The 27,345-nt window shown below is 44.1% G+C and overlaps 2 protein-coding genes across 2 annotated transcripts in view; one reads left to right on the top strand and one right to left on the bottom strand.

The window, feature by feature from the left end:
• Positions 1 to 24,355, top strand: part of lrp2a (low density lipoprotein receptor-related protein 2a) — a 44,474-nt gene extending 20,119 nt beyond the window's left edge. The window contains 49 exon segments of the mRNA XM_076747009.1: positions 828 to 994; positions 1,274 to 1,417; positions 1,583 to 1,692; positions 2,250 to 2,427; positions 2,581 to 2,794; positions 2,897 to 3,136; positions 3,310 to 3,498; positions 4,539 to 5,471; positions 5,586 to 5,751; positions 5,831 to 5,989; positions 6,087 to 6,376; positions 6,470 to 6,670; positions 6,890 to 6,916; positions 7,015 to 7,050; positions 7,151 to 7,393; positions 7,487 to 7,612; positions 8,388 to 8,507; positions 9,085 to 9,216; positions 9,847 to 10,048; positions 10,145 to 10,440; positions 10,944 to 11,610; positions 12,007 to 12,177; positions 12,263 to 12,486; positions 12,671 to 12,848; positions 13,383 to 13,579; positions 13,768 to 14,013; positions 14,171 to 14,299; positions 15,467 to 15,586; positions 17,055 to 17,171; positions 17,534 to 17,650; positions 17,813 to 17,950; positions 18,052 to 18,174; positions 18,284 to 18,412; positions 18,527 to 18,658; positions 18,769 to 18,900; positions 19,023 to 19,166; positions 19,256 to 19,421; positions 19,506 to 19,634; positions 19,728 to 19,951; positions 20,085 to 20,264; positions 20,725 to 20,844; positions 21,024 to 21,114; positions 21,277 to 21,344; positions 21,800 to 21,917; positions 22,012 to 22,132; positions 22,348 to 22,458; positions 22,891 to 23,007; positions 23,091 to 23,162; positions 23,246 to 24,355. Of these exon segments, the coding sequence (XP_076603124.1) occupies positions 828 to 994; positions 1,274 to 1,417; positions 1,583 to 1,692; positions 2,250 to 2,427; positions 2,581 to 2,794; positions 2,897 to 3,136; positions 3,310 to 3,498; positions 4,539 to 5,471; positions 5,586 to 5,751; positions 5,831 to 5,989; positions 6,087 to 6,376; positions 6,470 to 6,670; positions 6,890 to 6,916; positions 7,015 to 7,050; positions 7,151 to 7,393; positions 7,487 to 7,612; positions 8,388 to 8,507; positions 9,085 to 9,216; positions 9,847 to 10,048; positions 10,145 to 10,440; positions 10,944 to 11,610; positions 12,007 to 12,177; positions 12,263 to 12,486; positions 12,671 to 12,848; positions 13,383 to 13,579; positions 13,768 to 14,013; positions 14,171 to 14,299; positions 15,467 to 15,586; positions 17,055 to 17,171; positions 17,534 to 17,650; positions 17,813 to 17,950; positions 18,052 to 18,174; positions 18,284 to 18,412; positions 18,527 to 18,658; positions 18,769 to 18,900; positions 19,023 to 19,166; positions 19,256 to 19,421; positions 19,506 to 19,634; positions 19,728 to 19,951; positions 20,085 to 20,264; positions 20,725 to 20,844; positions 21,024 to 21,114; positions 21,277 to 21,344; positions 21,800 to 21,917; positions 22,012 to 22,132; positions 22,348 to 22,458; positions 22,891 to 23,007; positions 23,091 to 23,162; positions 23,246 to 23,416 (8,825 nt within the window). The 3' untranslated portion in view covers positions 23,417 to 24,355.
• A 162-nt stretch (positions 24,356 to 24,517) lies between these two features.
• On the bottom strand, positions 24,518 to 27,057 carry rdh1 (retinol dehydrogenase 1). The gene is made up of 6 exons (XM_076747577.1): positions 26,953 to 27,057; positions 26,566 to 26,605; positions 26,088 to 26,414; positions 25,351 to 25,609; positions 24,822 to 24,985; positions 24,518 to 24,741 (listed from the first exon to the last, which is right to left on the bottom strand). Exons 1-6 carry the CDS (start codon positions 27,055 to 27,057, stop codon positions 24,518 to 24,520), a joined length of 1,119 nt encoding a protein of 372 aa, XP_076603692.1.
• Positions 27,058 to 27,345: the final 288 nt, after the last annotated feature.

The raw sequence follows: 27,345 nt of genomic DNA, 5'->3' as shown, positions 1-27,345 counted from the left end.
AAGTCTGCTCAGATGCACCTGATAAGTTGATGTACTCATAAGATATTCATTTTAGAGCAAAGAGAAAACCTGTTTTTGTGGAAATGATGGTTTTTGCAGTCTTTAGTTGCAGCCATCTCAATGTTGGAGAGGAGAAATCTTTGAAAACACTTAACTCTTATTATAAATCAATCCAGCTGCTTGTCAACAGTCTCCCATTTAGGTTCTCTTGTAAACTGCTGTTCCAGTCCAGTCCAAAAATTAAGAATCATATAAGCATGTCTTTCAAGGTCTCAAGAAGACAAGGGACCTTTAATTCAAAGTCCAAGGAGTCCTCCTTAGGTCAACAGCTTAACTCATCTCAGGTTTCAGCCCATTCAAGCCAAGCTGCACACAGTCTCTCCCTGAGGCCAATGATTATCCAAGAATGAAAATGCCCCACAACCATTCATTGATTCTAATCTCTGATGACAAAGCAAATCAGATTGTGGAAACAACTTTCACCAGTCAATCCTCTTTATAGATAAAGGCCTGTTCGCTCAGGGTCCCAGTTTTGCAACAGGCATCACACACTGAAAGCAACTTTTAGTTTCGCATTACAAGGGGCTAAATCCACATCCAGGAAAAATGCTTTCCTAGCTCTGTTTCAGTAACAACTAAAGTATTGATTAATTCACAGTCTTCAGAAAAATGTTCCAGTGTTTAAGTATCTTGTTCTTAATCCAGAAGTTGCAGTGACGTAGCCTTTAGTTTGTTGTTTTACTTTAGGAAGAGCAGTTTGAATGTATTCTTAGTCATTGTCCATTGGCTGCTTTGCATTATTGTTTTTTTGTTTTGTTTTTTTTTAGTTGAAGATCCTTTCCTGGTGGTTGTGAGAGACAGCATCATCTATGGCATTTCCTTGAACCCAGATGACAAGAGTAATGATGCTATGGTCCCTGTTGCTGGGCTTCAGAATGGTTATGATGTTGACTTTGATGACAAGGACCACACCATCTACTGGGTGGAGCACCCAGTAAGTTACCTACTAAAGACACTATTTCTAGTTTCCTATTACAGTAAACAGAGAACTTCTGCAGAGATGCGGTGTTATTAGGTATACAAGAGATATACTGTACATGTCACAGTTAGATTCAGAATGAAGTTGTCCTCCAAGGTCAACTGTGAGATTAGAGTCAACAGTAAAAATACACAATAAAAACTCAATGATAACATTGTGGGAAAACACAAGATTCATTCTGCACATCCACATTCAGCAGTGGTTAAGATTAATCTGTCTTCCTTTCTCCACCAGGGTGAGATCCACAGGGTGAAGTCAGATGGTACTAACAGGACAGAGTTTGCCCCAGCAGCTATCCTTGGCTCCCCTGTCGGCCTGGCCTTGGACTGGATAACAGAGAACCTGTACTACACCAATCCAGCCACACAGTCGATTGAGGTGTTACATACAAAACGTTACCCTTCATTATTACTTAATTACTGAAATGAATAATATTTGTGACTGCGTTAGTAATAGGAAAACAGAAAATAGATGGAAATAAGTGGATCGCAACACAGCTATGCAGTGCAATAATTGCACCTGTTCGTGTTTGCCCTTGACCAGGTTTTGAAGTTAAGAGGGGAGGTACAGTACAGGAAAACTCTGATCACAAATAACGGCTCTCCAACTGGCGCAGGCAGTCCTGTTGGCATCGCAGTGGACCCAGCACGTGGGTAAGCCCCATTTAACACAGTCCTGGCATGGCCACTCATCCCCACAGCTACTGAGCTCTAACAGCCTCCTCATCGCCATCTGCTCTGCCTCTAGAGAGAACTCAACCTGTGTTACTGAATACCACGCTGCACACTCAGACCCGAGCAATGCACAATAGAGTACAATCAAGAAACAAGAAAGACATTTCTAAGACGCCCATTCTCACTCGAACATTTAAACACTGCAACTCTGACTTTGGGTAATAAGACTTTTTCGGACTTGAACACAGCTATGATCTGGTCTTCTGTGGGTTTAGAAAATTATCTAACTTTATGAAAACCTCTGAAAACCCAGGGAATTAACCCAGAAAGTGTCTTTTCATTTGACTAAATGCAAAGCTGATGTTCTGAGTTCCTGAAAAGTACATGCTTTCCACTCAACAGTGACAACTTGTGTCTCGGGTCTTTGACTATAAAGTATACCTAAGACTATCAAAAAGTGATAAGCATAGAGATCCATGACTAAATTGGTAATGTCTGAGGCATAAACACTAATACATTCTTGAATGTCTTCAAAGCAAACTGTACTGGACAGACCAGGGAACAGAGAGCGGCATCCCTGCCAAGGTGGCATCTGCAGACATGGATGGCTTAAACCCTGTCACCCTGTTCACCAACAACCTAGATCACATTGAGTTCCTCACTGTGGACATCCAAGAAAACAAACTGTACTGGGCTGTCACAAGCACTGGCATGGTAGGTCCTCACTGTCTTAGCTCTGAATGATCACCATTTGTTCATTTTATTACATTCTGATAAACACAATATATGATATGTAATCATCTTTTGTAATTGTACACAACAAACGTGTCATGTTTGACTGCCAATCTGGCATGTGAATCTTCACAGATTGAGCGTGGTGATCCAGATGGGAGTAACCGTGTCACCATAGTGACAGGCCTGTCTCACCCCTGGGGTGTGGCTGTCTATGAAAACTATCTTTACTTCACTGACCGCAACTTTGAGGTCATAGAGCGTGTGGACAAGTCCACCGGTGCCAACAAGGTTGTGCTGCGAGACAATGTTTCTGGACTCAGAGTTCTGAAAGTGCATTATCGAGAAAGTGAGTAACACAAGAAGACATTATAATCCTCGTTCAGTGTTTTTTTGGCTTGTTGTTGCTTCTCCTTGCCTTTATCTGACTGTCTTCTCTCTACAAACCCAGCCTCTGGAGGTACATCCAATGGCTGCACTAACAATATGGGAGTGTGTGAGCAGCTCTGCCTGCCTCGGCCACAGGGTCTGTTTACCTGTGCATGTGCCACAGGTTTTAAACTTAATGCTGACAACAGGACCTGCACTTCCTACCAGTCCTATGTTGTCATCTCCACTCTGTCTGCTATCAAAGGATTCAGTCTGGAAGGTGATGACCACTCTGAGGCCATGGTGCCTGTGGCTGGGAGAGGTCAGTGATTCTCATAAGTTACCTACGATGACTGGATGTTGCATAGAATCGATTTATTAGAAAAAATTCTAAAATGCTGAGTAGAGGAATCATAAACTGTGTATGAAATGTTCATGGTTATTGTGTTTGAAGAAACAACAATGGCCTCTAATGACTGGGTTATCCTCCTGCAGGCCGTAATGCTTTACACATTGATGTACACATGGCTTCTGGTTTCATCTACTGGTGTGACTTCAGCAGCACTGTGGCAACACAGAACGGGGTCAGACGGATCAAGCCAGATGGTTCAGGATTACGTAGTGTAGTAACATCTGGAATCGGACGCAATGGGATACGAGGCATTGCTGTGGACTGGGCTGCAGGTAAGCTGCTATGCCAGCTCACAAATGTGTTCATTAAGTATTTGTTTTGTGTAACCACACACTGTAAGTAGCGTGTAACTAAGTCTCCTATTTTAGGATCTTTGTTATACATCCATTCAGTGCTCTCCTTTTTGCATTTCTAATCTTCATATTAAGTCATATTTTTATCCATGTAAAGTACAACACTTAGCACGGATGTTATGTCGGTATTGGTACTGAAACTGATGATTAAAAGATTAAGTTCACCACCATCAAAGCATCTTACCCTTATATTGTGGAATGTATAATAGATGGTTACACTGTCTATGGTTTTCCACTCTAGCTTTGGCAGCAGACACACTGTAACTGTTAGAATGGTCTATATTGTGTATTTTCATTATTATTTAAATTTGTTCATCACAAGACATACTTCCCATTCTCATTGTAGGCAGCTTAACATTCTGAAAACACTAGCAAGTGTGTAAAGCTTACAGTATATTATATTAACATGATCAAGTAATTTCCATGTATTTTTTGCTAATTGTACCACATTTATACCACTTCTGTTGTTTTTTGCTTATATTCAATATCTTTTAGCTTGCTGATGTATATGACTTTTGTGTCTGCAACAATCTCTTAGTCTGTTGATGCAAACCAGAAAACCAAAGCCCAGATCAGTTTGAACTAGTGCATGACACAAACCTCAGACAGCAGACTGCATGGCAAAGTTAAGAAGCTTTATGACAGTGCCAGACTCACTGAACAGACATCAGTCTTACACAGGTGACAGGAGAGACGATTTCATTAGTTGGTTTAGGAAAAACAGAGACAGCTGCAGGCAGGGAAATCTGTTTGCTTGTTACTCATTTGTAATTGCATCACAATAACTGATAGAATAACAGAAAATCTGTTATCTATTCATAACACCATCATAATGCCAGCTAGTAAAATTTATGCTTTAATTGTGACCCATCATAGTTAGCAGTTTGTGATTGATGACCTCATGTTCTCATGACTTACAAATGTACGATGCCACTTTACATACTGGATTATTTCCTCAGGGAATCTGTATTTCACCAACGCCTTCCTAACTGAGACATATGTGGAGGTGCTCCGCCTGAATACCACTTTCCGCAGGGTGCTGCTGAAGACCCAGGTGGACATGCCACGGCACATTGTGGTGGATCCCAGAAACAGATATTTGTTCTGGGCTGATTATGGTCAGAACCCCAAAATTGAACGAGCACTCTTGGACGGAACCAACCGTACGGTTTTAGTGTCGTCTGGGATTATTACTCCACGAGGTCTCGCTCTGGATTGGCAAACTGGCTATGTATACTGGGTGGATGACTCCCTCGATATGATTGCCCGAGTCAACCCTCAAGGAGGGGAGGCAGAAATAGTAAGGTATGGCAGTCGCTACCCAACTCCTTATGGAATCACAGTGTTTGAGAATAGCATCATTTGGGTGGACAGAAATCTCAAGAAGGTGTTCCAAGCAAGCAAAGAGCCTGGCAGCACAGAGCAGCCCGCTGTCATTAGAGACAATATCAACATGCTGAGGGACGTCACCATCTTTGACCAGCATACCCAGCCTACCACTGCCCAGGAGCTTAACTACAACCCCTGCGTAGAGGCTAATGGAGGCTGTGCCCACTTCTGCTTCGCCCTCCCGGGGTCTGGCACAGGTGACCAGAACAAAAAATGCAGCTGCGCTTTTGGGAACCTTGCAGCAGATAATGAGAGCTGTGTGGTGTCAAGGGATGATTATCTCATTTACACCACTGAGAGCACAGTGCGCAGTCTGCGCCTCGATCCTGACGACCATGGATTGCCCTTCCCTGTGGTCAATGTGCCTCGTACTTCAGTGGCACTGGATTTTGATCTCACAGATAGGAGGATCTACTTCACACAGAGCTCGGGCGCAGGAGCAAGCAAGATCAGCTACATAAGCCTGTCCTCTCCCACGGCAACTCCTGTACTGGTAGCATCAGGTAGGTTTTGCACCTTCAGTACAAACTTTTATTTGTTCCTTGGGGGATTTTTATTGATGTAGGAATTGATAGCAGTGATGCTACTGATGTTGCTTTGGATCTTATTTTGGACAGATCTAGGAGCTCCTGATGGCATCGCTTATGATTGGATAAACCGAAGAATTTATTACAGTGACTATGTCAACCAGAGCATCAGCTCCATGTCAGTGGATGGCTCTCAAAGGACTATTATAGCCCATGTGTCCAGGCCAAGGGCAATCATGTTGGATCCCTGCAGGGGGTAAGGGTAACGCAACACACACTTTCTTTGTTCATCGGATTAAATTGAGATTAAAGACGAATCCTTCCTTGTTGCATAGATACATGTATTGGACAGACTGGGGAACCCATGCAAAGATTGAACGTGCTACCTTAGGTGGGAACTTCAGAGCAGAGATTGTGAACAGCAGTCTTGTGTGGCCCAATGGACTGACCCTGGACTATGAAGAAGAGAGACTCTACTGGGCAGATGCCAGCTTGTAAGATTTGGAAAAATTCCTCTGTTGAAATATATACTCAGTTTTGTTTATTACACCACAAAGCTACCGCTATTCTCATTATTTGCTCTGCCATCAGACAGAAGATTGAGCGGTCTTCTCTCACGGGGTCCAATCGGGAGGTCATAGTCAGCACAGCCATCTACCCCTTTGCTATGACCATGTTTGGCCATTTCATCTATTGGACTGACTGGAACACACGTAGCATCTATCGTGCCAACAAGCATGACGGTTCTGACCAGCGGGCCATGATTCAAAACCTTCCATCTCGGCCAATGGACATCCATGTTCTAGCCAGCAGGAAGCAACAGCAGTGTGATAGTCCCTGCCAGCAGTTCAATGGAGGCTGCAGCCACATCTGTACACCAGGTACAAGCAGTTTCATACTGTCAATTTGTTTTTCAATGTAAAACTAACCCCAAGTAATTGTCTAAACTGTTCTGTGCTGGTTTATCTTGTTAGGACCCAATGGGGCTGAGTGTCAATGTCCATCAGAGGGCCGCTGGTACCTGGCTGACAACAAGCACTGTATCCCTGATAATGGGACCCGCTGCCAGCCAGGCCAGTTTACCTGTATGAATGGCCGCTGTATTCGTGCCCAGTGGAAATGTGACAATGACAACGACTGTGGAGATGGCAGCGATGAGTTGGAGAGAGTCTGTGGTAGGTTGTTCCTAAAAGAGCCTGAATTAATGTTGTTCGTTATTCATGTATGTTCTTCATTTTGTGTTTATTTGGGTTATCGAAAATCTCTCTGTTGATTATTAGCGATAGTGGCCTTCTTAGATTCGTTAGTCCCCCTGCATGAGTGAATCAGAACTCTCCCCTATTCCCTTAATAACACTAACTCTGTATTTTCACTTTAACAAATCTCTTTCTCAGGACCTAAACCTGACTTCAACTATGTTGGTGTGTATGCTTGCACCTCATGATTCAATTTCCATTAACAGTATTAAAACAAATCAACTCTAACAAGTCAATCAATGTGCTTATATCTTTGCATGCAGTCCCACAGGTGCTGTCATCCTTTATTGCCTTGTCAGGTAAAATGAATTTCCACAGCATGTGTATATCAGCCGCCTTTCTCCAGCTCTCACTCTCTATTGGCCAGAGCTCTGACCTCTTATTGATTCTGATTGGCAGCCTTCCACACCTGTGAGCCTACAGTGTTTACTTGTGGCAATGGCCGTTGTGTGCCCTACCACTACCGCTGTGACCACTATGACGACTGTGGAGACAATAGTGACGAGGTGGGTTGTCTGTTCAGGCCATGTGACCCCAACACAGAGTTTTCCTGCAACAATGGCCGCTGTATTGCAAAGGACTATGTTTGCAATGGCATCAACAACTGCTATGACAACGGCACCTCTGATGAACAGAACTGCCGTAAGTTTGCCACAGAAATGAAACAGAGGCAAATGTTCAAATCGAAGCGGTTGTTACTTACAGTAAATGTGTTCTAATTTATGATTATCTCAGCGGAGAGAACCTGCCAGCCAGAGCACACGAAATGTCAGTCTACCAACATCTGCATCCCACGTTCATACCTGTGTGATGGAGACAACGACTGTGGGGATATGAGCGACGAGAGCCCCACTCACTGTGGTGAGTTCAGCAGCAGATTCAGGATTAAGCAATGTTATTTTTAATTGTTTTTTCAGTCGCGACTTCATATTTTCTGTTGCTGTATTCAGTATGCAAATTATCTCATGTAGTTATAGTCTTTTCACAGCAGATATTTTGACAGAAAAAGCAATCGTTGAAATTAGTAACATTAATTATGGCTGGAATCTATTTAGGTGTATCAGTTTCAGGGTGCTGGTGCTCAGAATGCAGTGTCACTGGCGCTGGCTCGCTGGGCTTTATGGAGCTATCATAAATATTATTAATCACACCTGTGCTTTCCCTGTTATAACAAGTCAGAATGTCTGCTGAGAAAAGAGACAAAGTATCTCGCCACTCGTGTCAAAAATCACTCCCTCCTTCAGTCAGTAACTATTCCTACAAAATAAACACTAAATAGTTAACTCTAAGTAAATTTGATATTTACTTATAAATCATCATGCTTTAGTGTCATGGTTGACTGGTGTAGTGTTGAATGACCGAATTTTCATATTTTATTTTATTTTTTATTCTTCATGGGCATAGAAAACTGCTGTTACTGTGAATCACTTCCAAAAAGCGACTTTTTTTGTCACACTAGGACTTGATTATTTTAGATATTGTTTGCTTCCTGTGTGTGTATTTAATCCTCATAATCTGGGTAAAAAAAAAAAGACTTCAGAAATAAATTTATCCCACTCGTATCATCAGCATGTTAAGATTCCTGCGCTGACAAGTCCTCAAAGTGATTTCAGGCATCCTTTCATCTTCTACGTAGCTGCATCCACATGTTCCCAGAGTGAGTTCCGTTGCTCCAGCGGCCGCTGCATCCCCGCCCACTGGTACTGTGATGGAGGGGCTGACTGCGCTGACGGCTCTGATGAACCCCTCTCCTGCAGTGAGTGTCGCACAACTCTCTCACCCCCAAAATGGACCGGCTGGCTTTGTGTGTCTGCCCCCGCCCTATTATCAGCTGCTCAGTTATTGTGTGTTTGTGTCTGTCCGCCAATCTGCATCTGTGTGCTGGTGTGAGAGAGTGCTGTGAGTGATGTAGCAGTGAGTGTGAGTCAGTGGTGTATTTCTTTGTTGACGATGTGGTCAGTCAGGCCTCCTATTGTGTGCTGCATTCCTCTGTGGTGACGCCCCTCAGTGTCCTCTGACAAACAGCACCTCCCCCTCCCTTTGTCCGCCAGGGGTTACAGAGCCTCACTTTGGCTTTTGTTTAGATAGCTCACCATGCATGGGAATGTGGAGTTGCCATGACTATTTTGAAAGCTTTGCCAGTGTTTTATTGTGCCTTGCTTATTAGTTGAAAAGCAGTGGGGGAGGCACCTGTGATAATTGGCAATCACAAAAAGGAAAAAAAAAGTTGGTTACAAAAAAGGGCTAATAATTTGTCTTGAATATACATTATTTGACACAAGACATTAAATCAGAGAATCTACAGATTAATGTTATATTATTTGTCTCTGCAGCCACACTGGTCAGAACCTGCAACACAGATCAGTTTCGCTGTGATGATGGCAGGTGCATTGCCTCATCCTGGATCTGTGATGGGGACAATGACTGTGGCGACATGAGTGATGAAGACCAGAGGCATAATTGTGGTATGTGTCCTTTCATTACCTCTTATACTTTCTCTCTTTCCGCTTGTCTCTCTGTCCTCTTCCTCATCCTTTTCTGCATCCTCCCACTTCCCACTCCCCTTGTAGCCCATCCTCTTGTTCCCTATCACCTCCACTTTGGCCGTTCCTGCTTCCCTCATCCTCTCATTATTCAGGACGCTGATGGATTTGGATACACACCACTGAGGGAGTGTTGTGTGGGAGACACTGGCCGTCAGTGCCCGGCATCTTAGTCTCCTGTAGAAGGTCTCCATTCCAAGGAGCTGACATTCCTGATTTCTCCTGCCTCACTCGTTACTTTGTGCATGTCTCCTTTCTCTGGCTTCCTGGCTCAGGGTGGATCAAGACTCTTATGTCTCACCAATGTGTGCTCCAACAATAAGATGCCTGAAGCTAAAGACTTCAGCACTGCCTGAGCCTCTGTAGGAGGCTCACTTCAAACAATGTGGATCAATCACATTAGATGGATAAAGAATCTGAAGTCACGGCTGCATGTTTTGAAATGCAGTCTGGGCTATTTGGACTGCCAAAAATGCAGGTTGACATTGGGTCATCACCATCATTATTTCATTTCTTGTAAATCCCCCTGCTTGATTTCATTTTTTTTTCTAGCCAATCGCACATGTTCAAGGGCAGAGTTCACTTGTGTGAACAACCAACCACCTCAGCGGAAATGCATCCCACGTGACTGGGTGTGTGATGGAGACGCAGACTGTGCAGACGCATTAGATGAACATCAAAACTGCACGCGCAGATCCTGTGGCATCAATGAATTCACCTGTAGCAATGGCCTCTGCATACGCAGCTCCTACAGGTGAGATCAAGGAACTCAAAATATCTTAAATTACATCTGTAATCAGAGTGTCCAGCAATGTGAGATCATCTTTTGTGGCCTGTCTTCTAAAATTAGGTGTGATCGACGTAATGATTGTGGGGACAGCAGTGATGAGCAGGGCTGCACCTACCAGGCGTGCCAACAACACCAGTTCACCTGCCAGAATGGCCGCTGTGTATCCCATGACTTTGTCTGCGATGGCGACAATGACTGTGGGGACGAGTCTGATGAGCTGGAGCACATGTGCCACACACCAGCACCCACCTGCCCCCCTGGAGAGTTCAGATGTGACAATGGACACTGTATCTCCCTCAGCCAGGTGTGCAACAGGAACGATGACTGCTCTGACAACAGCGACGAGAAGGGATGCGGTGAGTGTGATTGAGAATTTCAGCACAGTTCTGCTGTGAATAATATCCTCTTAAACCTTCAGTTTCTTCACTGTTTGTCTGCTATTGGGTTTCTCCAACTGGCGCATGCTCCCTCTAGGGGAGATGCCCATGAAGTGCTGGAGGCAGTGTGGGGAAAAACGGAGAAATACCACTGTACCATAATTTGTCATCAGTTTGGATAATTGTGCTTTCTGTAATACCAATGATTGCCAAATATAAATGCTGCAGGTAGATAATACTTGTCTAATGTCTGAGCTTGAAATAAACGATTCTGATCATGTCTGAGCATCGTATATTTAATATAAAGACAAGAATGATGAGCTGCAGCATAGATCAAATTAACTGTTTTAACTGTAATTAATTTACTGTAAACAAACAAAGAAGAAGTGAGGAACACAAATAATACAGGTTGTTCTGATGGGAGAAAAGTCTTTGCTGATGACTTGAATAACTTTGTTGATATTGTGCTTCTGTGAATGTAGGTGTCAATGAATGCACAGACCCATCCATCCATCACTGTGATCACAATTGCACCGACACACCCACCAGTTTCATCTGCACCTGTCGTCCTGGCTACCGCCTCATGTCTGACAGCAAAACCTGTGACGATGTCAATGAGTGTGCAGAGACACCAAGCGTCTGCAGCCAGATCTGTGAGAACACCATCGGCTCCTACGTGTGCAAGTGCGCCCCTGGATTCCTCCGAGAGCCGGACGGCCGCAGCTGCCGTCAGAACAGCAACATCTCACCTTACCTCATCTTCAGCAACCGCTATTACCTTAGGAACCTGTCAACAGACGGGCAGGCCTACTCTCTGATCCTGCAGGGCCTGACCAGTGTGGTGGCCATGGACTTTGATCGTGTTGACAAGCGGCTTTATTGGATTGATGTGAGCCGCAGAGTGATTGAGAGAATGTTCTTCAATGGCAGTAGCAGAGAGGTGGTGGTCAATGGAGTTCTGCATGGGGAGGGCCTAGCCGTTGACTGGATAGCCAGGAAACTGTACTGGGTTGACAGCTTCTTGGATTGTCTCAAAGTGTCTGAACTGGATGGTCGATTTGTGAAGAAACTGGCTGAACACTGCGTTGATGCCAATAATACCTACTGCTTTGAAAACCCCAGAGCCATTGTGCTGCATCCCAAATATGGGTGAGTCAGAGGCTAGGAGGAATGAATTAAGTCTTAATGATAAGAGTCTGATAAATACACAGGCAAGCCCAATACTGCCGATTTACTGGTCTCTGTTTTTTTGATGCTGGGAAATTAAATTGCAGAAATACTTATTTACTATCTAAAATTGGTACCAAATCACACAGTTATTTTGAGGAAGTGTTTAAGAAATCTGTGAGATAAAAAGTGTTTTTTTTATTATTATTTATTCATTAAACAATACATCATCAGCCTTTCTTTTCTCATCCTGTGAAGTGTGAATGAAAGTGAAGTGAAAATTAGTGAAAGGTTTTTGTTCAGAAGTATGGATTCTCTTTTCTTCAGATGTATATCGATGTTGTGTGATCTAAAGCAGTTTTCTTGGCTCCCTGTTAGATTTGTATACTGGACAGACTGGGGAGACAAAGCCTTCATAGGTCGTGTTGGAATGGATGGAACCAACAAAGTAGCCATCATCACCACCAAGATAGAGTGGCCCAACGGGATCACGATCGACTACACTAACGACAAGCTCTACTGGTCTGACGCTCATCTCAGTTACATCGAGTAAGTAAAATGTCAGGATGTGATCACACTGTTTTTGCCTACAGCAGATGCAGTGAGACTTGGAACTTTTCATTTCTTTTTCCAGGTACTCAGACTTGGATGGTCAACATAGACACACAGTGTATGATGGAGATTTGCCTCACCCATTTGCCCTGACTGTGTTCGAGGACACTGTGTACTGGACTGACTGGAACACACGCACAGTGGAGAAAGGCAACAAATATGATGGCTCTAGTCGTCAGATGCTGGTGAACACCACTCACAGACCGTTTGACATCCATGTATGTCATCCTTACAGACAGCCTATTGGTGAGTTAAAATCTTGTGTTCAAGAGCTTTTTGTCGTGAAATAGTTGTTTCTTATCTCAACATGTCCACTTTAAGTTGATTTAAGTATAGTAATTAAGAACAAGATGAACAACACCTGGTCTGTACTTACCCAGCTGCGGTTAATTGAGATTGTTTGACTGACTTGGGGCTCTTTGTCTGACAGTAAACAATCCTTGTGCGGTGAACAATGGAGGCTGCTCTCACCTGTGCCTGATCCGTCACGGGGGCCGGGAACACACCTGTGAGTGCCCTGACCATTTCCTGACTGTCCAAATAGGAGGTGTGACCCGATGCCTTCCCATGTGCACCAGCACCCAGTACAGATGTGCTAACAATGAACGGTTTGTTTTCTTACTTCTTGTGGTATGCCTTGTCATTGGTTAAGGGGATGTGCAGCATTTTAAAGTGAATCGTTGTTGAACTGACTGTGTCACAAAAAGTCTTGTGCTACTTTCTTCCTGGCATTGCTTTGTGTGTTTTTATTCTCTTTTCCTTTATTGAGGAGGAAGGGTTAGGGTTAGGTTTAGGTAAAAGCTAAAGCTAGGGTTAGGAGCAGTATTTGCAAAGGCCAGTCACTTGCTCCATCCATCATCTGTAATTTCAAAACATTATATATACATTGAATCTGTCTGATGTGCTTGCAATGGAAACAACACCCCCTGCTGTTTGGATCATAACATAATCCACCAGATTTTTCACAAAATCCTACTTTGTTGGTACAAGATGTGCACACAGTGCAATGATGGGCTCAGTTCAGGCGACAGATCTTCTTTTATATAATTATGCATGTGTGTAAATATTCATATAATAATATAAAATCAGTGCATTAATGATTTCTTGATGAGGTGAGCAATTTTGTCCCCATGTTTCAACAGATGTATTCCTATCTGGTGGAAATGTGATGGTCAGAGGGACTGCAGAGACGGCTCAGACGAGCCCTCCACCTGCCCGTCACGCTACTGCAGGCTTGGACAGTTTCAGTGCAATGATGGAAATTGCACCAGTCCTCACTTCCTGTGCAACAGCAACCAGGACTGCCATGATGGCTCAGATGAAGACCCTGTGTTATGTGGTAGATTGTGTTGTCTTATCTCCCTCTTTTTAGAAGCTGTTAATTTATCCAAAACACAATGCATTCTTTGAGACTCCCTTTTAATGCTTTTACTACAAAATGTTAGAAATTTTTAACATATGTCTGTTTCTCATGACTTAGTGTAAAAACTTGTTCCGGTCAACTGATTTGACTCGTCTTCCCTCCAGCTACCCACCAGTGTGAAACCCACCAGTGGCAGTGTGCAAATAAGAGGTGTATCCCTGAGTCATGGCAGTGCGATGGTGAGGACGACTGTGGTGATCAGTCTGATGAAGACCCTGCCCACTGCTCCACCAGGACCTGCCGCCCAGGACAGTTCAAGTGCCGCAATGGACGCTGCATCCCGCAGAGCTGGAAATGTGACGTTGATGATGATTGTGGTGACAACTCTGATGAACCATTAGAGGAATGCAGTAAGTAATGAACAGTTTCTTTCTCCCCTTTCACACTACTGCTGGGTATTTCTTTAATTGTACAAGAACTTAAAATGTGACTAATTTTGGCATTAAATGTATTTTGATGTTTAAAAAAGTCTTTGCCTCCTTGACAACAGTGGTGTTCTCTCCACAGTGGGACCGACATATCGATGTGACAACCACACAGAATTTGACTGCAAGACCAACTACCGCTGTGTGCCACTGTGGTCTGTTTGCAATGGCCACAACGACTGTAGAGACAACAGTGATGAGCAGGGCTGTGGTGAGTGCGTGACAACCATTCTTGTGTCAGAGCTGAGGTTCTGATCACATCGAGGCAGTGGTTTGAAGACTGCTCTCAAACTTTATATTAAAGCTTTCCTGGTCGATCAAGTCATTTATTTATTTGCTGAGAGTAAGACGATGCCCATGATCTCAGAGGATTAAAAATTTTACAGCATGAACTCAAGATTATGTGTTCAAGGAATGAGTGAAGGGCAATTAGCCAACACCTCAGCCTCCTGTGGAAGATTACACAGTGAGGTAGTGGGAGGTGCTGATGGAGAGGGTCTCACCACTCACCCTCCCCCGCCAATTGCCTCTCCCAGAGAGCACCACAGATTTATGAGCTGTCCGGAGGTATGAGTCTAAGTATATGTGTGTGTTGTTGCTCTGTCCTTGCGTGGGGGCAGGGTTCACACAAGTCTCTTTGTACTTTGCTACGATCCAAACACACTCGCCGCGGCCCTCCCGTCTCTTATCGGAGGCCCTCACTCCATTAGTGCCATGCCCGTGCAGGACGGGAGATCCGTGCTAATCTTCCTGTAAGAATGTAGCAGATGGGCCAGGTGGAGGGCTAGGAGGGCAGGACTGGCTAACACTGCGCTATCTTTGACCCCCAGCACTGTGTGGTAGAGACGGCTCAGACTAGCTCTCCTCCACTCCTCTCCCGTCTGTGCTTCTCATCTCCTGCAGTCTTATCCTCTGCAGACACGTACTGGCATGGATAGAGGTCACCCATCTGTCCTAAGCATGCTGCTCTCCCCCCTCTATGACTATTGCAGTTTAATTAAAAAACCAAGATGTCTTTCTTTTCAAGCTGACAGTTTCATCATTACTTAAAAGCCTAAAAAAATTCAGTCATATTGTGCAGGTGTTGCTCTTATTAATGTAATTATCCATCACAGCACCATCATCTTTTCTCATTTCTGACTGCTGGATGTAAAAAACAATTTCCTCACTGGTTCATTTAAAGTATAAAACACAGACATGTGTTGGTGCCATTGTAAAGCAAATTGTGTTTTCCCCTGGGGTCAGTGCATCTAATACATTTAAATAACTATTTTTTATGCTCCTAATTGTATTTTCTCATGAAGCATCATGCTCTATAAAACATATCACATTAAATATCCTTAGTTCAAAGCAGCATATGCACCTGCTCCTTTCCCAGATGAAGTGACCTGTGATCCTAATGGAGACTTCCGCTGCGACAACCACCGCTGCATCCCGCTGAGATGGAGATGTGATGGTGACGATGACTGCGGGGACAACTCTGATGAACGCAGCTGCTGTGAGTGCTCTACTCTGTATGAAGTTACATTATTCAGTTACGTTTGAGGGCTTCGGTTTAAGTACTGATGAGAGTGTGAACAGTGAAAAGCTGGCTATGTCATTTTGATGTCATGTAGGTGTCATCTAAGTAGGTTTATTGTGGGATTTTAGCATAGCTCCTGTGAATTGTCTAAATGAAAAAGGAGTGTTTATCTCGAAGAATAGCCGTGCTATGATTTTATCAGACGGCGGGGAGGTTTTGTAAGAGGCTCAACACTTCTGCCGAGAGCGGAGTGCTGAGAGAGGTAGTCTTATCAGCTGCAAGAGAAACAGGCTGTCCTCGATGTGTCAGAAGGAGGGAGTGAAGGAGTCTGTCACCCTTTGCCCTGGAGAATTTAAACATGTCTGAGAACATGCCAGATAATAGCAATAATGTAGCTTCTCAACAGAGAAACGGTAACTGGGGTTAAATCATGGTGATACCGCTCCCCTTGTTACTGTGCTGCTGATGCCAAGAGAGTCTCCAGTGAACTGTGCTGGCAAATCTGTAAATTTAATTCAGCCTCTGCAGATGGAAGAATGAGCTGAGCAAATGAGCCGAGAACACAGACATGTCAGTGCCTTATACACACTGATGACTGCAAAGTCGGGCAAGGTGGTGAGTTACACATTATCTTGAACTGGTCGAAAAACAGTCTCTCAGAAGACAACAGAGCAATTCAGATCATGTTATCTGCTCTCATCTTATCCTGTCTATGGACACTAAGTAATGCATTAACAGCTTGCTATTTGCAGAGACATTTCAGGTGCCCTCTCACACGGGAGATCCTGCAGACAACGCCGAGCTTGTGGTGGCAGTTTCTGTTAAATAAAGCACGAAGTCAAATATTGTCTTTCTCACGTTTAATTCAGCATTTGCAGATAGACTCACAGCACAGTCAAATGAATGAGCCCAGAACACAAGAGATGTCAGTGTTTTTGACACATTGACGATTGCAAGGTCAGGAAGAGGGTTTGAGTTACACATTGTTGAACTGGTAGCAAAGCACCGTCTCGAGCAATTCAGGCCATCTTCTGTCTAATCCCGTCTATGATCACTAAGTAATGCACAGTGTGCTGTTTGCAGAGACATAAAATGTACTTGAAGAGAAGCAAACTTAAAGTTTCTTCACATTTTCTGCTTGGTGACTGTAACAAACTACAAAAGTACGTGATGTTTAGAAATTTCCATCACGTACCTCATGACCTCACTTCAGAGTAACGGCTGCACATACAGCTTGTGATAGTTTCAGTGTTTAATGTCAGAATATGGAGAAAAATAATAGACCGCATTTGAAAACACTTGACAGCTTTGAGAAAGGTGTCAAAGTTAAATTCAAGACACACAAGAGCTTCTGACGTCCCTCTGACTGATGTGTCTGTGTGGAAAAACATTTGCTTGATTCCACACTGTTTAACTCGTGTTGTCATGTTTTCATGTCCTTCAGCTCCACGCGCGTGCACAGAGAGCGAGTTTCGTTGTGATAATCTGCGCTGCATTCCTGACCGTTGGGTCTGTGACCATGACAACGACTGTGAGGACAACTCGGATGAAAGGGACTGTGGTAAGTGGAGGCTCTTTGTTGGCTGGCTGTTTGTGAGTAATGGAGGGCTGCGTTAAACAAAGAGCCAATAAAACTGAGCGTTTTGAAGCATAGCACAGACAGGACCACCAATAGTAATTTATTCAGAAATGGTTTATTCACTCTGCTGCACTCTGCCTTTTCCTTACAGTGCTGGTAGAATGAAGGACAGATCAATGATTTCGAAGTTCAAGTCTCACTCAATATCTTGTTGATGTTATTCTAGATGAGACACATCTGCCTTTGCTGTAGTCATGACAGAACGAGTGCTCCCTGTTTCATGAGTACAGTAGCTCTTATGTGAAGTCATGCCACATCTTGTGCTGGATTGGTTCTCGTTGCAGAGTTGCGGACTTGTCATCCCGGTTACTTCCAGTGTGGCAGTGGACACTGTATCGCTGAACGCTTCAAGTGTGATGGCAATCCGGACTGTTTGGACTATACAGATGAGATGACTTGTCGTAAGTGTCCCCCAATGAATGGTATTATCGTCCCCATCACAAAAAGAGCTTTTTAATATAAGTGAATTCGTCATGCATGTGCTCTGTTCTCGGCCTAATTGGAATTGAAAATAGTGAGTTTGGTTTCAAGCTTGAGTTTGACAGAGCGCTTCTGACTTTCAGCGACCCGCTTTCCCAACGGCACGTACTGCCCCCCCTTCCTGTTTGAGTGCAAGAACCACGTGTGCGTCCAGCCTCATTGGAAATGTGACGGAGACAATGACTGTGGAGACAATTCAGACGAGGAGCTTCACCTCTGCTGTGAGAAGAAAAATTATTGCCAAATTGTCCTGCCCAGATTTGTGAGTGGATCTGCTGAATGTGCTGCAAGGTTTTCTTGATCTGTTTCTGTTCATCCACAGTGGAAATCCAGTGTGAGACTCCGTTCCGTTTCCGCTGTGACAACAACCGCTGCATCTACAGCCACGAGCTCTGCAACTCTGTTGATGACTGCGGTGACGGCTCTGATGAGAGACAGGAAAACTGTAAGTCTGATAGTTTTTAGCTGATGATCGCCGCTTTTTGTTGTCTTTGTTGAAAATAACTCCATGCATCTAAAACTTCTCTTGAGTTGACATATTTCTCTCCACGAAGGCCAAAACCCCACTCATGGACCCTGTACAGATGATGAGTACAAATGCAGCAACGGACAGTGCATCCCTTTGCAGTATGCCTGTGATGATTATGACGACTGTGGAGACCAGTCAGATGAGCTAGGCTGCCGTGAGTACAATAACAAAGAGTATATTCGTAAGGATTCCTAAGGGTTCAGCATTCTTTTATGCATTTAGTTCAGTCTTACCACTTGTACTAATTTTTCATATTTGCTCCTGTCAGACCATGGCAGTGGACACACATGCAGTGACAACATCTGTGAGCACAACTGTACTGACCTGACGGAGGGAGGCTTGCTCTGTTCGTGCAGGCCTGGCTACAAGCCCAGAACGACAGAAAAACACACCTGTGAAGGTAAAAGACTCACCAATCAGCCTCAATCCATTTTAACACAAAGTGTTTTTCTACATTCAACTCACGTTTTTTTGTTCTCTTGCTCTTATTTCTTCTGCTTTTGGAAACAGATGTGAATGAGTGTGAAGTGTATGGCACGTGTCCTCAGGAGTGCAAGAACACAAAGGGCAGCTATGAGTGTTTTTGTGCTGAAGGCTTTCTCTCTTTTGGTGAGCCGCATGGGACAGAGTGTGCTGCCCAGGGTAAGAGCTCTTCATTCACACGCAGGAGAAAAATCTCCACAAATGTTCCCTTTCATTGGCGAGTTAAGCCAAACTCTGAATTGACATTGCTAATAGCACACCTCAATTTCTGCATTGTGTAGGAAACCCACCCGTGCTGCTCCTGCCAGACAACGTTCGCATCCGTCGTTTCAACCTGTCCTCTGAGCAGTATTCAGACTATGTGGACAACGCTGAGCACATCCAAGCCTTGGACTACCTGTGGGATCCAGACGGACAAGGACTCAGTAAGATTTCTACTATAAACATTTTAATGTTGCAGTGAAGTTAACAGCAACAAGTCTGGATAACCTTTATCTACCTTTATCTGCTGTAGGTACTGTGTACTGGACAGTTCTGGGTCGGGGATCTGAGTTTGGCTCTATCAAACGCGCCTATATGACCACCTTTAATGATTATGGCAACAACCCAGTGAAAGAGGTGGATCTGAACCTGAGATACGTTGCTAAACCTGATGGCATCGCTCTGGACTGGGTTGGCGGGTAATTCAACAAGATTATGACTTAACCATTGCGGAGGTTGCCCTAGATTTTGTTCATTTGCTCAGTATTTATCACCTTTTACAGGCACATTTACTGGACAGATTCAGGCACCAATCGAATTGAAGTGGCCAAACTCGATGGCCGGTACAGGAAGTGGTTGATCCACACAGACCTCGACCAGCCCGCTGCTATTGTTGTCAATCCATCACTTGGGTATGAGGCTGTAGTTTTTAGTTTAAAACATATGTCATATGTTTGAATCTTTTTTTGCTTTATGGTATGAAGAATAATCTTCTGTGCCGACAGAATGATGTACTGGACAGACTGGGGCAGGAAACCCAGAATAGAATCAGCGTGGATGGATGGTCAGCACAGAGAGGTGCTGGTGAAGGAGGAGGACCTGGGCTGGCCTACTGGGCTGACTCTGGACTACCTGAATGGAAATAGGATCTACTGGTGTGACTCCAAAGAAAACATCATTGAGTCCATGAAGCCTGATGGCACAGACAGGAAGATCGTCATATCAGGAGGTCAGGAGACTGAGATGGAGGGCAGCCAGTTTGCAGAAATACAAACTCATATGAACTTATGTATGAGTGGCGCCCATATATCAAGTGTTTCATTCAAAATGTGCATTTTAAGTGTTTGTTTTCTCTGTTTCAGACATCGGACATCCCTACAGTCTGGATGTGTTTGAGGGGCATGTGTACTGGACAACAAAGGATAAAGGCGAAGTGTGGAAAACTAATAAGTTTGGGAACGGACATAAAGTCAAAGTTCTAACCATCAACCCCTGGCTGACTCAAGTCCGCGTTTACCAGGAGCACAGACACAACCGATCAGGTCAGAGCACAGACGGATTTATATAATGGTGGTTCAGAGTAAGACTGTGTTGTATGTCATGTTTAAGGTATCACATAAACTGATGTTGAGCCATTGCTGACACACTCTTGGTTGGTCTCAGTGTGTCTCATAATAAAAATACAAATTATGAATGGATTTGACAACTTCATGGGACACATTTTGCCAAACCAAGTCGAGTCTGCCTGTCTACACGTACCCCAGTCTGTTTAAAACTGCACATAGATAACACCAAATATGCCACAAAAGGACAGATGCTGTTACAAAATAACGAAAAAAATTCTAATCCAATTAAATGAAAGACAACAAATTTAAAATAATAACTACTTCAAAAAATCAACATCCAGAAGAGATAATCTCCAGTTAAGTGGATGCATGTCCAGAAACGGCTTTCTTTTCTTTTGGACAAAATCTAATCGTCTTTTTTGTCTCTCCTCTTCAGTATCCAGCCCGTGTAAGAATGTGTGCAGCCACCTCTGTCTCCTCCGGCCTGGTGGATACACCTGCGCCTGCCCACAAGGGTCCTCTCCGGTGGAGTTTGACTCCAACGAATGTGACGCAGGTACACAGCGGCCTGAGCGTGTCTGCTGCCTGCACTCCAGTGTTGGCTGTTGTGTTGCATCTCATTTTGCATTCATGAATCCCTTCCTCACATGTGCCTGGCTGCTCCTCTGTGGTTCTGTGAAACTGTGGTGTGATATTGTTGTTGATTCTGTGTATGCCTGGCTTTTGCTCCTGCAGCCATTGAGACACCTGTTGCAATGCCCCCTGCATGTAGATGCATGAATGGTGGAACCTGCTACACTGATGAAAGTGGTCTGCCCAAGTGCAAGTGAGTTTGGTTGAATGTGCCATTTACACCAGTGATTGATTGATTGATTGATTGATTCTTCATCAGTCACATCCAGTAATTGTTGATATTTCTGGCATTTCAAATACTTCAAAATGTTGTTTTCCCATGTAAGAAGATTATGTTCATCATGACTTTCTGCAGATGTCCATATGGTTATGTAGGCAGCTATTGTGAGATGGGCAAGTCAAGGGGCGCTCCGGCAGGAACAGGTATTGTAATTCATCCATTATCTAACATTTTATTCAGCCCTGACCTGGGTAATCCTTCTCACACGCTCTGGTTGACATGTGGGAGCTGCTGTACAGTAACCATCATGATCTGTTGACTTTACCGGAGCAGATGAAGGCCAAATGTGATGAAGTCACCCTTCTCGCTTATCAACTTTAAAACTCAGGCCAAAAAAACAGCCGAGAAAACAGTCTGGCTCAGCAGTTGCTGAAGATGTTGACTGGCTAAAATGTCCTTAATAAATAGCCAAGTAGTAATTCAATTGATCGCTGTTTAACTGCTCTAATGGTTTCGCAAACTAAATGGGTCATCCAAAGGACATGAGCAGTAATGGACTCGTCAGCAAAATGTTATGACAGGAGGAATATTTACGATCAGCACCTTGTTGCAAGTATCCTATATGCATACAACTGAATATCTTGTACTTTCCCTTTAGCTGTGGCCGTTCTGCTGGCAGTCATTATCATCCTGATTACTGGAGCTTTGGCTGTTGGGGTTTTCCTCAACTACAAACGAACAGGATCTTTCATCCCCTCCATGCCCAAACTGCCCAGGTATGCTGCCTCTCTGTGACTGCTTGTGCATGAAAACTGAGCTAACGCAGAATTTAGATGAAGGTTCAAACAGGAGTGGTTTGTTTTTGTCCAGCCTCAGCAGCCTAGTGAAGTCTGGGGACACGGGGAACGGGGTGACGTTTCGCTCTGGTGATAATGTTGACCTTGGACCGTCACACATCGGCGTGTCATTCATTGACACAGCCATGCAGATGGTGAGTCCTGCAAAGATGCTTATTAGCAGTTAATATTTTCTGTGCTGTCAGCGTTTTGGACTCACAAACAAAGTGAACTATGTGGTATTTATTGACAACTTTCACTTGAGCATTCTTTCCAGAACTGCTTGCATCAACAGCAGTGGAGAAAACAATTAACAGTGTGTCTTTTAATGAATGCAAAAAACAGTCTTGTCAATATAACATCCCCATAGGATGATAATTTTGCCATGGAAGCTGGGAGGCAGCCAATCACATTTGAGAACCCGTTATACGCCACTGCTCCTGGAGTGTCCGGTGACCCTGCTGTCATTCATGCCACACAGGTACTCATACATGAGTGAATACATTTTATTCCTTATTTTCATGTCATAAAATCTTGTTGTCCCATCACAGGTTAACACCACATGTAAGCTAAGACCTCCAGCAGTTGACAGACCATGTTCTGAACATAGTTTAGTGGGGTTCATCTTTTCGGCATCTTCCAACAGAAAGTAATCTAATTTAGTTTTACTAAATCTTGACATAGGAAACAGTGTACAACAAGATACACTTCACTTTACTGTAATCACATGTATGTATTTTGGCTGTTTGTAAGCAGGACATCTCAGGATTACACAGTATGAATGTTGGCCAACCATTGGACAAAAGTGTATGGACATGCATGTGCCTCCTGATTATTGATCCTGAAAAGGAAAGATTAACACAAGAAGTTCAGCCAGTTTGTTCATTATCATGACAACCCACTTATCTATCAGGTGACTGTGAATGTGAGCGGTGAGCAGCTGGAGAACAACTTTGTGAACCCGGCGTATCGCGGAGACCAGACTGTGGGCATTGTGAACACAACTTCTGTCAGCAGCAAACCTGTGCAGGTGAGCCTCCTGGTTGCAGTATGTCTGTAGAAAACCACGCATGCTGAGTGCGATGGCGCCTCACTCTTTGTGTTTGTGGGCAGGAGTCAAAGTGGAGCCTGTTCAAGCGGAAATTAAAGCCAAGCACCACATTTGAAAACCCTTCGTATTCAGAGGTGAGTTGGGACGTTTTCAAGGCACTGGTTAGCAAACAGAAAGCCATTCTTTCACCTTGTTGACCCTCTGCGTCACTCTGCAGATGAAGGATGAAAAGCCTGTGGGCAGCAGCGGGGACGCCTCCGCCCCTGAGCCGTCTCCGTTCGTCCCCCCCGCCAAACCTCCGAAGAGGGATCGCCCGAGCACCTTTTCGCCGACCGAGGACAGTTTCAAAGACACAGCCAACCTCGTGAAAGAGGACAGCGACGTATAACCCTTCTCTCACAGACGGGAATCGCAACAAATAAAGAAACACACTTTGCACAGAATTTATTTTTTTATGCAGCCTGTGTACAAAACTCCAAATTGTTTTAGGTGAGAGAAACATTTCTAGAGAATGAAGAAAGAGGTCTGCTGTGACTATGCCTTCTGACATTTCTTATGCCAATTCTTGTGTTAATGTTTTCATTATTCTGATGTACTATATGTAAATCTTTGCACTGAAGCTGCTGATAGAAATGTTAATAAATAAGTTGTATATTTGTAAATTTGAACAGTAAGATTTTGTCAGAAAATATCTTTGAAATAGATCCTATGAATGATTCCACATACGTACAATAACACACATAAGAAGCGAGCTGTATTCTGAATGTACAGTATGATCGAAGGTTGTTAGAGAAATGTGTCGAGCAATGATATTTTTTTTTTTTGCCACTGAACAAAACTGAAGATGTGTTTGTTCATCTTTCATGTTTATATACCTCATTTCAGGGCGGGAAATTCAATAAAGGCAAGGATAATTGGGTTTTAACTTGATGCCTTTCGTTTCTCAAAGGTGTGAGCTGAAATGTGCGCAAAGCATACTTACTGTACTCGATCAAAGTGATTTCTACCTTGTGTTCCCCGTGACTTTGACTTTCTTGTTTTTAAGTAATGATATTGGAACAATGGCTAAAATTGTTTGGAACAATACTTGAACGTGCCCATGTTTGTCACACGGAAATGAATTTGTGTCACTGAGTATCTCGAAGGGCAACACGTGACCCAAGGATGCAGTTTCATGAACACGCTGAATAAATTCTTCACTTTGCAGAATGATTTTGAATCATAATGAGGACAAATAAAAACTCTTATCTGTGATCATCCACAACATGCCCACATGGTTTCAATCGCTGCTGCTGAGACATGAATGAATAAATTTCCTATTTTGTAAGTCTTGACACTTTTTTTTAAACTCTATTGTCACAGAATGTTTTATTTTATTGCTTTCATTTGTCCTACACACACACACACACACACACACACACACACACACAAAAATATCGGTGCCGTACAAACTATTTGACAGTGGCAGTGGTTCCAAAGAGGGAGTAGGCTAGTTTCTGTTGCCCTTCGGTGAAGGAAGAAGCACTCCGACAACAAAGTCTGACACAAATGAAGGGAGGTAGGACAGAGGAATCCAAAAAAGCTTGGCGTCCCAGCCGGCACCATAACGCGTGCGTGGGAAGCGAGCTGTCAGTGCGTGCTCCATACACCTGGTCACCTTAGAGATGTCCGGGCTGCACAAGATGCCCAAGGAGAAGTCCTGAGCTTTCACATCTGATGGGAAAACAAAGGCGAGCAGTCATTTCACATTCACGTCACACTGTTGCTGAATAATCAACTGTTCTTCCACTCACAATCATCAAAGTATGTAGGTCCATAGGAGTCCTTGACAGCTTGAGGGAGGCGGGTCCACAGCCTCCTCAGGTCAGCTTGGATGAGGTCCGGCTGGGTAACAGCTGTCTTGAAGAAACCAGGCTCAATAATGCTCACTTTGATGCCAAAGTGTTGCATGTCCCTCCTAGAGAGGAAGCAGACCATTATGTTCTTTAATGCATTTTTTCATTCTTCTGTTCTAAAATGTTTTAGGTCCTCAAGGTAATATTTAAAAAGTTTGCACATTACTCTGTCAAGCCTTTGCAGCAGTGGAAAGTCACAATTATGACCTGGAAAGTAGCATTTTAATGCTACTCCTCTACTTCTCCCCTTCAAATGACCACCTGAGATTTATCGTCATCCTTCCTCATCACCAAACTACCCAATGGCATGTAAAGTAGCTGAAACTAGCTCCACCTCAAGCAGCCACAACAATAAAATGCTTTTTTTGAATACTGAACATTTCTTATCTTAAGAGCATGAGTGATAACCTTATAGTCTTGCAACTACCTGAGGGAGTCGGAGAACGCTTCCACTCCCCATTTGGACAGGCAGTATCCTCCACCGGTGAGAGACAGTCTGCCCAGAATACTGGCCACATTTACCACCCTGCCCTGGGCCTTTTTCAGCAGCGGCAGAAACTGGAGGGTCACGTCAATAACTCCGATCAGATTCACGTCCAGAACCTTTGTGAAATCCTCCAGCTTCATCCATTCTGCTGGACCGATGGGGATGGACCTGCCAGCGTTATTCACCAGACCCCACAGACCTGCAGAGGAAAGAGGCAGGAGCTGATATCAACCTCTTTACTCTCCCAAAATGTGAGTTAAAGCTGTACACCCACATACGGCGTGTGTACAGTGCATCCAAATGTACACTCTGGATATTTCCACTCCACTGACTGTACTGCACTAATGGATACTAGATAGTTTGAGAGTTTAGTCCACTACTCACTACATCCCATCCACAGGCATGTTCGCTAAATCCAAGAGTCTGAAAAGCTTCTAATATGGTCAGGATCTATTTCTATCAACCTGTAGTTGAGATTTGAATGATGTCGTTGTTGATGTTTGAAGAGGTTTTACTGTTCACGGCTTTAAAACCGCAGCATGGAGTATTTTCTTAAAACACATCAGCAGGAGGAGGATGAGCTGATGATGGGATGGTCCAGGTTGCCTTCATCTCTCCCAGTGCCTCCCTCTGACTGGCGCCCTGTCTGTGTACCCCCTGCCATCCACCCAGCTCACCTCGCCCTCCGACCTCTTTGCTCACAAACTCCACCGCCCTCCTGATGCTCGTGCTGTCTGTAACATCCAGCAGGAGGGTCTTCAGTCTGGGGGATGTCGCTGCTGCCAGACCTGCTGCACCTTTCTCAGTGAGACATGCTGCTATGACATGGAAACCTTTTCCATCCAGCTGTCTGGCCAGCAGGTTCCCAAAGCCGCTGTCGCAGCCCGTGATGAACACATGCTTCTGGTTGAAGCCGTCAACCTTGTAGGAATCTCTGATGTACCAGCGGATGGCGGCAAGACAGGCCACAAGTAGAGCACAGGTTAAGGCCAGGTGTGACAGGACTGCCTAAAACACACAACCCACAGTTTTGACCTCTGTAAATCCCGAAAAAAAAAAAAAAGTTTTTAATCCATGTTTTTTTCCTTCAAAATATTTGACTCATCTTGTCTATTTAAAAATAAAAAATAAAAGTGAATATTGTTCAAATACAACTTACCTCTAATAAACACGACGTCAGATGGTCAGTTGACACCTGAGAGAGAAAATATGACGTTTTTCTTCAGTTCAGAATCACCCACACACACACACACACACACACACACACACACACACACACACACACACAGATTTCCACTGAAATGGCCCTGACTTTGATGCCTGCACTGTCCACTCCATCCTCATCAACCCTCCTTACTGGGAGTAAGCAGCAGTAATAAAGGCTGAACCTCCGAAGGCCTCATGTTCATCATGTGTCAGCTGGTTTGTCATAACGTGCAACGGGCTAGTGGAGGACCCAATTGCAGTGCCGGCCGATTTACGGGGAATACGGGGAAACGGACACTAACCCTTTAATACCACGAGGTGGTGACATCTGCACACCCGCAGAAACACAGAGATTTGACGGCCGGAGTAGTCAGGAACAGGCGAGGTCGAATACCGGAGATCAAATTGACGAGGAGTGCCGGAGAGTGTGACATGACGCATAGATAATCTGGCAAAAGGAAAGAATTTCAGCGCTGCTTCATCACCTTCCTGAAACTGTCTAATAGGCTAGGTGTGTAGATGAGCAGGTATGGGCGTGGCTGAACAGCTGCAGCAGCAGGTAGGTGCTGTACTGTGACATAACGTGATTAACTGCATGTTTAGTTTGGGGTTAGGCGGCTCCAATACCATCAGCTGAAATGTTAAGACCAGTTTAATACCCCATTTGAACTTGAGCATACACACCGTCTCATAAAAAATGCATTTAAACCCACACGCCCGTATCAGAGT

This window comes from Chaetodon auriga, chromosome 13, assembly GCF_051107435.1.
Source record: "Chaetodon auriga isolate fChaAug3 chromosome 13, fChaAug3.hap1, whole genome shotgun sequence".
Lineage (NCBI taxonomy): Eukaryota > Metazoa > Chordata > Actinopteri > Chaetodontiformes > Chaetodontidae > Chaetodon > Chaetodon auriga.
The sequence above is the reverse complement of the archived record's forward strand: the minus strand, read 5'-3'. Positions and strand labels throughout refer to the sequence as shown.